The following is a 12,399-nucleotide window of genomic DNA, read 5'->3' as shown; positions in this document are numbered from 1 at the left end:
AAGCTTACAGTGTGAAAGAAAAGCTTGACATTATTGCTAAAGTAAAGAGGTGAACTGTGTTACACCGCACCGCTCGGTATAATGCGGTTTACCTTATAACGTGGGTGTTGTTTCCCGCCTGACATGTGCGTTATATCGGGGGGTCTACTGTAATTAGTGGAAACTGTAGTCTTTATTGGAGTAGCAATATAACAGAGAATAAATGGTATAGGTTTTGGTAAAAAGTGCCACAATGAATGACCGCATAATATAAACAATATAAATTATAGACAAATCAAGATAAAGTTGTTAAAAAAAAAAGAGGTTCAATACTTTTTTGGATATATGCACCACAAGTAGAATGACCCATAAAAGAAAAAAAATATATATTTAAAAAGAAACTAAAGTTAGTAATAGATTCAGTTAAAAAATTTTAATACATTTAATTAACACATTGGTATAAAAAAGTGAGGATATTAAGAGGTATTGGGCCCTAATGTTCATGAATCAAGAAGCAAGGAAGGAACAGACTCTTAAGATTTTTGCCTAAAAATTCACTATACATTAGTAACACAAATAGACTAGATGTAATTGGAAGTGGAAAGTTGGATAATAATATGCTTTACAATAATGATTAGAGAAAAGATTAGAAATGTCAAAGTGACACCGTTAGTGAATCTGAGGCCATATTCTGGTCAACATCTCTTGTCTCTGAGAGACAGTGTCTATGTCATAACCCAGTCGCTGATTGGCTAATCATTTGTTTACGTCTCAAGAGATCATCACGTCTCTCCATACACAATTCTGGACAACATTTTCTCTTGAAGATTCTCTCATCTCCCAAAGAAGAGCAGATAGTTGTCTTTCAACCAGTCTTTCCTCTATTGCCTTGATTTCATTATATCCAACATGGATGACTGGATGCTACTCATACTGTACAATCATATTAGAGAACAGAAGTTCTCTATCTCAGAAAAAAATATTTTGAGAGAGATAATGCTTCTGATTTTTTTTCAGTGCCTACTCAAAAACACCACTGATTTCATCTTTTTTAATCAATTACTGAACTATTGAATATTACGTTAATCATATCTGTCTCTCTCAAAGTATTTTTCGAAATATTACCATCTAATTTTTCCATAACTAAGTATGTACACTTTTCTAACTTAAGTTATTAAAATTTTTATTTGTTAAGAGACAATTTGACACTACAATCTGTAAAAACGTTATAAAACAAGAAACATATTTGTCAAAATTACATGCTTTATTTGAACTCGTGATCTACTTTTCCTTATCATGTGATCCATAATTTTGTACTCTGATTTTCGAAAATTTTACAATTTCATTGGTTAAAATTCTAATACCATATTGCATGCACAGATAACCTAAATGTGTATAATCAAGCTAATAGAATTGTGATGTCAACAATAAAGATGAGATTGTTATGAATGACCAGAATTGCCGCTGTCTCTGATAGACGAATCTCATCTCTCATTTTAATGTCATTTGTCTCTGAAAAAAAAAAGACAAGAGATAAGGACTAGAGTATGGCCCCTGGACAGTGACTATAGATAGTACTTCTCTTCAGAATTAAAATAAATGACTACTTCCAAGAAAAGAACAAAACTAAAAATAAAAAATTCTAGTACAGAATACCTGTTCTATATAAACAAATTAGTAAGAAATTACCTGAAATACGACAGGAGAATAATGAAGAGTGAGACACTTTTAAAAATGTCTTGGTGAACTGAGCATTATAAATCTGAACAAAACAAAAAACATGTAAAAAAAACAAGATGGTAGAAAGAGCAAACAAAAAGGACAGTATGAGAAAAGAATAAGTATAGAGAAACTATATAAAAACACATTTGGAAAATGATAAAGAATATAACAGATTCAAATATTCAGCAACAAATAAATGAAGTAAACAAAGTCATAGCTTGCCAAGCTCTAGAAAAAAATATAAACATAATGTAATATTTTTCTATAAAAAAAAAATAAAAAGGTCAGAGAGAGGAATCATGTTACATTATAGATACAAATGGCAATATATTAACAGAGGAGAAAAATTAAATTAAAATGGGATGGGCAAAAACTTATTAAATAAACAATCCAATGGCAAAATGTAAAATTTTAATGTCCCAACTTACAACACTCAAACAGTCACAACAAACGTCTATTTCAGGAGTATAAGAAATTACTAATGTTAAAATTATTCAAACAATAAGCAAAATGAATCAGGAAAATCATCAAATATTTGAGAACTTACTGTTATGTTGAAAATAGTTAAAGATATTGAAAATAAAATGGTTAAATTGCACTTTTAATCTTATAATAAAAACAAAATTTTTCCTCTCAAACTGGAATAATGAAATAATTGTGCCAATTTTTAAAAAATAATAGAAAATTATGCAACAATTACAGTGGTGTCAGTTTAACATATTATTGCTTGAAAATATTTAAAATAACAATAAGGGGAAAAAAGACAACATACTAAAGCTAAGTTTCAAGACAAACAGCATGGGTTTAGACCAGTGCTGGCAACAAAACCAGTTTTTGATAAAACTGATTAAATAGTTTTCAGTATGATGCAGTTTTAACAAAAACAAAAATCCAGTTATGAACAGAAAATGAAACTGGTATAATTTTTATTGCATTCATTATGTTTACTTGCCTTTTTCGACTTTTAGTTGGCAGTAAGTATACTTAGATTTAAGATTATTCCAAATAACTGATGTATTACCAAAAAACTTCAGTGTAACATTACAATTTGTATAAGATATTGATTTATCATCCTTGACTTTTTAAAAAAAATAATAAATAAAGAAACATGCATTACTCATGTTCAAATTTTAAAATTAAAATCAATCAATGTAAAAACAAACACAAATTAATTTTAAAACAATAGTTTTCAAATTCTATTTGTTAAATACTTAGATTCCAGTATTTACTAACATCGAGGAAACACAAACTGCTTTTTGGCAGGAATAATAGTGACACAGGCATATTTGCAGAATCTTGACCTAATATTTACTGTAATACTTTATTAATATTAATAAAATACAATAATAAAACCATTAATTCAATACTGAATTCAAAGTGGTTTCAAGACTGGTTTGGCATCTGATATTTAACACGTTGACTGCCATCTACGAGATGACTCGTAGTTACCGTTTCTGCCTAGGACGCCACCTACGAGTTATATCGTAGTTTGTTTCCTTGCCATATTTGTGCAGCTACGATGTAATTCGTAGTATATCAGTGTAAATATGAATAGATAGCTTCAGGGGCAAGAACAAAAAATCAAGTTTGGCTTACATGAACAGAACATTTATTAATAAATGAACAGAAAATATAATCATAAAAAGTTTATTCAAAATCGAAAGCAAAACAATATTTTTATTGTTTGTGATAATTTATAAAACAGAAATATAAATTTAAACGAACAGAAAATATTATAAAATGTTTTTTCAAAATCAAAAGCAAAACGATATTTTTATTGTTTGTGATAATTTTTAAAACAATCTTCTACGCAAAGGGCTGGCTTCTCAAGACAGATTGGACAGAAATAACGCGTTTCTCGGCGTTTTTTAGCTTTGGTACAAATTCGACATGGCTTTGTCAGATGTTGTTTTTTCTGAGTAGATGGGATACTCTGTAAATAGTGGAGCTTCTGCAATTTAATTTTTTTTGAAACTGGTTGAATCTCTTCTCCAATCAACGCTTTGACGAATGCTTCTCTAAACTTTATAAGTTTTATTTTAGAAGAAGTTGCTTTTTGAAAGAGTTTGTGCGCATTATGTATATATATTTCTATAATATGTAATGCAACCTTTTTGGGCCATCTAATAGTCTTTCTTAGAGCTGTGTAGTACGATAGCATTTGATCTGATCGTCAATGCCAGACATTCCATGATTATAATCTCGAATTATATTCGGTTTCGTCGAACATTTTCCATTGCGATTGAACACCTCTACCATTTCAACAATGTGCATGTTTGAAATGGTAAAAACTTCTCGTTTGTCTTTCCATTTACATACAGTAACAGGACCATTTCGCTGCCAAATAAACTCCCCCATCCTCACCAAAAATTTTGTCAGATTCTGAATCACTTAGATTAGTGTAGTAATCAAGTTGTTTTTTAGTCAGTGGTCTTTTCTTATCCATTTTGGGATATTTATAATTTGATTATAAAAATAAATAAAAAATAACACTCTCAAAAAAGACGTAAATGTGATGTGCTCGCCTCTATATCCGATTTATTACTAATGAATTTAGACGCACATCTCCGATTGGCTGTAGCGAAAGTGACAGGACGAATCATGTCTGTGCACGAATTAACTCGTAGTTTGGCTTTAGCGAAGAGCTTTCTGTTACATAAGCCAACTACGAGATAATTCGTAATACCTTTATTTTAAGAAAAACACATTCTATATGCTATTTGATTATTACTATATACTCTGATTAGAGTTTTTAATAATATAATATAATTAAATTAAGTTGGCGTTTTACAACAGAATCCTAAAAAGTCACGTGGCAGTCAACGTGTTAAAAACCAGTTTTTTGAAAACTGGTTTCAAGAATTTCCTGTTCTTGCCAGCACTAGTTTAAACCAGTTGTCTTCAAACTTTTAACATCTGTTGTCTCTAGTGCCTAACTGTTATTTTTGTGGAATTCTTAGTAGAAAGTTTAAAGAAATAAAGAATCTGTAAAAAAGATTTCAACACTGTTTCCAGATGAATACTTTTCAAACTTTTCCTTGTCAAGACTCCTTAAATCTAACAAATTTATTAATATATATTAAATATATTAATAATTTTATTAATATATTTTATATTCATATACAATACAAATTAATTAACATTCATAGTTTTAACAAAACTGTTTATAACTAGCCTATGTATACTCATTTACACATTTATTCTTTTTGCTTGTTAATGAGACCAAACATTCTTTAAAACTTTTAATTGCAAACATTTTTGGCTTATTTGAGCCAACCTCAGACAAAAAGCGATTAAAAACTTTTACAATATGAAAGAGAACATATATAAATACACAGTGAAAATGCAAATAGAACAAATATTTAAATAAAATGAACAGACTGATGTAAATTTTACAAACAAATTGCAATAGAACAATTTATCATCTCCAAACTCTAAACACAAATATAAATATCCATACACTGCCTTCAGTTTATTAGCCAAATGAGTAAGGTCAAACATATCTAACACTGGCTTCCAACAATCATTCAGCTGTTAAAAATAACGAGAATATATTTTTATTATAAAAACCTATGGACTCTTGAAAGTTGCCTGCAAAATACTAAGGTTTCACGAACACTGTTTAAATAGTACTGGTTTAGGCCAAACAAATTTACAACTAATCTTATCTTTGTCTTAAGAATCACATCACAGAACTATTGGGAATTCAATGTGAATCTACACATGATATTCATAAGTTTTGAAAAGCATCTTTAATCAAGTTCAGAAAAATAAGCTATGAGAAAATATGCATAAAATAGAACAACAGAAAATTTAATCTATTTAGTTAAAAATATGTATTAAAATGTCAAAATTTTGTCAGCAATAAATATGGAATGACAAGATAGCATTCTTTCAACCTTTTGTTTATCATTAGAATGGATTTAGTACCTGAAAACAGTTGTGGAAGAAGATAAAATAGCCAATAATACGATCTTTGCTGATAATATTGTAATTTGAAAAAGAAAGAAAAATGAGTTAGAAAAAAAACTTTACAAATGTGGTATAGGATGATCAAAATTTTGATTTAAATTTAAATAAAACAAAAAACAAAATGTATGTGACTTTCCAGAAATAAAGAATAAAATCAATTCTTGATTTGAAATATTTCAGGTATTTCCATTTTCACAGTTTTTGTTTTGTTTTCATATCAGGATTATCAAATTTAGATGGTATGGAGACACTTATGTATTATGATCTGATTCTTCTAATAATTAATCAATACTAAATTAATTTTAAATCTTGATTTTAATCATATAAAAAATGGTTTAAGATAAAAAAAAATAAACTTTTACCTTTTCACTTGTAATTTGTTTTTGAATTTTTTCTAATGAGCTGTTCAACTGCATTGTAATATTAGCAGTTTCTTCAATAAAGATTTCTTTTCCTTGTATTATTTGATCTCTTAATTGAAGAATATCCAATTTTAATTGATTACTAATTTCCCACGCTATACTTTGTAATGAAGTCATTGTATCTTGAACTCTCTCCAAGTGAGATTTATTCATATCTAAATCTCTCTGAAAAATAACAATCCAAATAATTAAATCTCAAAGTATTTATTGTGGTTAACATACATATATTTTACATAAATTAAATTAAATATTTAAAAAATTTCTATAAATTTTTAAAAATAAAGTTACATGGCTAAAATTATTAATAGAAGAGAGGTTCCATCTTGTTTTTGTTATTTTAAGAAAAATTTTAAATTACATAAAATATAGATAACATAAAAGCTAATAAATCTAAAAAAAATTAAATACAGAATATAATTTCATAATTGCACAGAAACTGGTGATGAATAAAGAGAAAAAAATGTTTGAATATTGTGATTATATTATTAGAATTTTTATTTAGTAAATGTATAAACATGTTCAGTACATGAACAAATGAGAGTATGAAATCAAATTTCACTTAGTACATTTATTGTTTGAAAACACATTCTCATAATTGCATTGTCTTGAAAATATTATTTTTATGATCAATTTTCAATTTATCATAACAGGACTAGTTTCTTTACTCTAATATAATTTATAGATCCATAATTAAGACAAATACAGTATCATAATTAAATTAGATTTCACTAATAATTAATTATTATTGTTCAGTTTTCAGTCATTTAATAAGTTAAGTAATTTTAATGTGATCATCTCGAAAAAGTTTGAAGTGAAATTCAATTCTAAATTATTAAAAATAAAAGTATTATATTATTATATCTATTATGCCATTTAAATACTCCTCAAATCATTTTTTTCCCATAATATTCTTTCAAACACAATAATTCTTTCATATTCACATAATTCAATAGATTTTCTGAAGAAGAAAAACTGAGCTGATGAACAAGAAACTATAAAAAGGAAAATAAAAAACAATTTCTGGATATGAGATTATTATATCAACACTACAAATTAACCTTTATATATTTGCCCATGTTGCTGGATCACTTACTGTCGACTATAAAATTTATAGCTAAAACTAAATCATATCTATTTTATTTACTAAAGTATTTATTTTATTAACAAAATTATTTAATTTACTATTAAAATCTATTTATTAAGCATAGTGAAGTGAAGCTCTCTTAGGCAATGACTGACATTTGTATGACAATAAACTCCTCTAAAACCACTTAACCATTTTAAATCATATTTTGCATGCAAATAGAATCCACCTCAGTCAGTCATGATAAAAATAGCATTTTAAAATTCAACCTGTGACCAGAGATACGCAAAGTCAAAGTTCACAATGTTAAGTGTATGGATGAGCAGAGCAAGACATCTGGCCCACGTGGGCAAATCTAGACATTTATGCACACTTTTATATGTGTAATTTTAACTTCAATCATTTTATAACTTTATATTTTCATTAAATGAATGTATAAATCTTTGAATTCATACAAAAAATATATTCAAAATGTTGGCATATTTATTCAGCCATAATCTCATAGTTATTTTTAAGTAGATAAATTTTCAAAATATTTTATTTTAGTTAAGCTTTTTTCATCTAATCCACATTGATTAGTATATCAAAAACTACAGACAATTAAAAATCAAAATATGTTTCAATGAAAATTATTATTAATAAGTACTATACAGAATATTTCCAAAACTATTTCTAGAATCCATATATTAAAAATATACACTAAAAAAATATGATGCTGAATCTAATAATCATCATTCCAATAATTTTCCAGAGGTTAAATAATAGCTAATGCTTTAACTATGAAAGATAAAACTTTTAACTTAAACACTGTAGAGTTGAAATTACAAAGATCAATTATGAAAAACAAAGATAAAAAAAAATGCTTATTTTAAATTTTCAAATGAGCATTGTCAAACCATCTATTTTTTCTTTCAACTACCATTTTTTGTAACAAGCATATCAACACATTTGTTGAGAATATGAGTAAGCTAGATGTTTGTCCAGAGAGGTATTTGTCAGATGTATGGTGCTATAGCACCCCTTTCATATCAAAGCAGTTTTGTTACTTTAAAGTAAAAATAAATATAACAACACACATTAAATATTCCAATGAGGTAACTAAAATAATTCAATAAAGTAATTAAGTAATATTTTTAGAAAAAAGGGGGACACATGCTTTGGTTCCCAAACCTGTCTTCAGCAGCACCCTCATTCTCAAAATTCTGGATACACCACTGCAATAAGCATAATATATTAATTTCCTATCTGTATGGAAGTACATTAAACTTATGTCCCATGTTGCTTTGCAGAATTCACAATTTATTTTTATAATAATATAAAAAAAGACTAATTATTCTAAATTAAAGTTGAAGGGAAGTTAATTCCAACAAGCAATTATTTATTGTGACATTGACACAATGCTGGGCTGCAATTATTAATCATATTATTTTATTTTATTTAAAATATATGCTCTTCACCTCAAATTAGTAGTGGCTTGCCTCAGTATATCATACTTTTCCTTTAACAATAGAATCATGCTGGTCATCTATCTAACACCTTTCAGGAGAAAACTTTTGAACAGAAATAACATGATTTCCAGTTTGTATTGGAAGTTCATATATAGTTAATTGGGGTCTCCTGCTCCTAAGGTTTCCATATCTGATCTTGTCTTTCATCTATCTAACTGTTCTCAAGATTAAAGAAAGACAGACAGGTGGACAACAGTGGAAATTTATAGGTCTACAATTCATTCAAATTGAAGCCCAAAGAGACTTTGAAACTACATTAGTATTTATTATCACAAAGTAAAAATAAATAGGCATGAGTGTATTTATGCATAACCATTTGCAAAGAATGTCTCTAATGTAAATTAGTTTTCTATCTTTTAGAAGCAATAATTAGATTGAGAGATAAAAATAATCATTACTGAATTTGCTATCATTAACCTAGTTATATTTATATTTGTTTATTTACATATATTCCAACTGCTGAATTTACAAACTTATTTAGAGATTATCAAACCAAAAGAGTTTTTGGACCTCTCTATACAAAGGTGTGTGTATAACAATAAATATATATTTTCAAATTTATTGTATTTAATTAATTTGATTATAATAAAAAATAAAACATTTGAAACAAAAAAAATGTTTTAATTATTAGAGTATATGTAATATTTTATTTGTCTTAATTATGGAATCTGGCCAGTCAAAAATAATTTTTATATTTTAGTCTTAATTTCCTTGTTTTTAATGCATTAAAAAAATTACGTATTTTTTGATGATTAAATATTGTATTATAATAGAAATATATTAAGAAAAAACTAAAATTTCAATAAAAACATTTTATGAAAATCTGTTACTAAAACTGTTTTTTTTTTTTTTGTACATTTTTAATATTAAATTTATTTTGAAAATAAATATATCAAAATTTTTTATATAATTATATCTAATGATTCAGAAATTTTTAAAATACATTATACCACTAAATTCAAAGAAATGCAATATTGTTTAGACTTTACAATAAAATAATAAGATTTTCTTGTAAATCACATTAAAAATTTTAATTGCAGATAAACCGAAGAAACTATAATCTGATTATCTTATATTATTAATAAAATTTATTAATAAATAAATAAAATAAAATAAATAAATAATTAAAATTTTTAATAATAAAAATTTAAATAATTATTTTTAAAATGTTTAATATTACAATATAAAATCAAAATTAATATAAACAAAAATAATTTCATGTCACAAAGTTTCTCAATTACAAGGTAAAAACAAAAAACACTTTTATTCAAAACATAAAAAACAATAAAAACACAGTCACTTAAAATGCTATCAACTCATAACTGTAAATTTCACTGTAAAAATAAACATTTCAAGAAACTTAAAAACAAAAAATAAACTTCAATATTTCAAATAAAAACATTTTAAATAATTTCATAACATTTTCACTTTAAAAAAAGTTTTGTCAATACACAATTATCTTACATTAAATTTGATCAAAATAAAATCTAACTATTTATTAATATGTTATTAATTCATTTTGATTTTTCTACATCTAAATTGTCATTAAAGAAACAGTATATACTCATATAAATTCTACAATTAAAACAAATATTATTTCAACTGTTATAGCTTACTCTTAGAAAAAATAAAAAACATAATGCATTAATAAAACATTTATACAGAAATAAAAATCATAATCAAATGTAAAATTAACAAAACAAATTTAATAAAAATTTTCTTCTATAAAAGTTTTTTTAATTAAACATTTTCAAATAGTCTACTGCATTTCAAAATTAAATATAAATTGATTTTAACAATTTTAAAATTAACATAAAAACTTTAATATACTCAATATTAATACAATGTTTTAGAACAATATTTAAAATTTTACTAAGGTTTGAAATTACAGTATATAATTTACTTAAAAATAATAATTTATGTATATGAACAAATTTGAAACATTTTATGTATGTATAGAAACAATTCTAATAATCATAACTTAAAATTCGTTAACCATTAAATAAATTTATTTGTTAATAAGCATAATAGTTATATTAAATATAGTTTCACAATACAATTTTTATCAAATTTAATGGTATTTATTTATATATCATTTATATAAGAATTCAATGAGTTATAACAGTAGAAATAAAATAATTACAGTACAATTTAGTATGCATCTTTTTCAGGCCAAACAAAAGAAAATATCAAAATAGAAATAGGTTACGAAGTAATTAATTTATTGTTATTACATGTTTATCATAATAATTTTGTAAATTATTTAATGCTATCTAAAAGAGGTTATTAATGACAACGGTTACCTACTGTAAATACTTGACCACATTTTAATTTTTTGCTGTATGAGATATTTTTTCATATAATAAAAACAAAATTAAAATATGATAAATTATTTAAATAAGTTACTTATATCCCTCTAAATAACAGATAATAAGCAAAAATATTTATAAGTGCAAAATTAAAAATCAAACTGAGATAACAGAAAAGTTTTATTTGTTGTTACAATTAGTTAGTTGAATTATTTTCATTTCCATTACATTATTTTTAGAAGATTGATTTATCTCATATCCTATCTGAACTTTCTACCTAAATCAAGATGACTGAGAACTGAATTTCACAAATTTCTAAATATGTAGTTTTAACTGATATGTTTTTAATTAATCTTTACAAGTTTAATAATTAAAAATAGTCATGATTATTAGTATTTTAAAAAAGTACATAATTTATAAGAATGAATAGCTATTTTATAAGCTGAAAATAATATATAACAAATCCATTACTAAGTTCTTTTCTCTTAATGAATAATATATTCATTTATGTTAATTTTCATTACTTTTATTTAGTTTCATTTATTATTTTCAGAAAAAAAATAAATTTATTTATTTAATAAAACATTTATTTATTATATAAAAATAATATGATATATTATCATATTATTTTATTAAATAAATAAAATATTTAACAATTGGTTAATTATAAATTTAGTACTGGCAACAACTTACTTAAAGTTTGATTATTTTAATAAACTGTGGAGCAAGACTTATTTTAGTCAATTCAGTATGTTATATCAATCAACCAAGATGGGTTCTTCACCAATATAATATTACAGTAAATGGTGATATACATCGTCATATGAATACAATGAATGATTGTATAAAGTCATTCATTGTATGAAGTGTATGTAAAAATTATTTATATCTTGAATAAAGCTATATATAGTCTATTGTAAAAAAGTAATGATAAAAATTAGCATGAAACAAGGAAAGAACAATTTCCCTACCATTATAGAATATTACTGTATATTATTAAATGACTAATTATTTTAAACAATTTTTCTGTCGTAACTGAATTTTAAAGAATGCACTCCAATAAAAAAGACATCCTTTTATAAAATGACATGCTTTAAAAATGCATATTCTATTTGGAATTATATGTCAGTGTGAATGATTTTTCTCCAAAATGAACATGGTAAAAGGTGAAACTTAGAATAGTTTATGTATAAACATCTTCACAACCATACATTGCTGGTTCATAGTCCCATTCCAATATAAATAAGTAAGTATGATGCAAACACAGAAACAAATACACAAATCTTATTAAGAAGCATTTTTTAGTCAATCATAATGGTATATAATTTATGTTTATTTCATATCTTTTGTTTTTTTGTTAGTTTTATCTTATTGTTTTATTTATTCACATATGCATTACAGAA

General features: G+C 25.0%; 1 protein-coding gene across 3 annotated transcripts in view; it reads right to left on the bottom strand.

The window, feature by feature from the left end:
* The window catches only part of Atg17 (autophagy-related 17), a 114,811-nt gene that overhangs the window by 34,597 nt on the left and 67,815 nt on the right, over window positions 1-12,399 (bottom strand). For all 3 annotated transcript variants that reach the window (XM_067267231.1, XM_067267230.1, XM_067267232.1), the window contains one exon: window positions 6,036-6,260. In XM_067267231.1, the coding sequence (XP_067123332.1) occupies window positions 6,036-6,260 (225 nt within the window). The remainder of the gene's footprint in view (window positions 1-6,035; window positions 6,261-12,399) is intronic.

The sequence above is a fragment of the Centruroides vittatus genome, unplaced genomic scaffold (assembly GCF_030686945.1).
Source record: "Centruroides vittatus isolate TY-2023 unplaced genomic scaffold, ASM3068694v2 contig_299, whole genome shotgun sequence".
NCBI lineage: Eukaryota > Metazoa > Arthropoda > Arachnida > Scorpiones > Buthidae > Centruroides > Centruroides vittatus.
The sequence above is the reverse complement of the archived record's forward strand: the minus strand, read 5'-3'. Positions and strand labels throughout refer to the sequence as shown.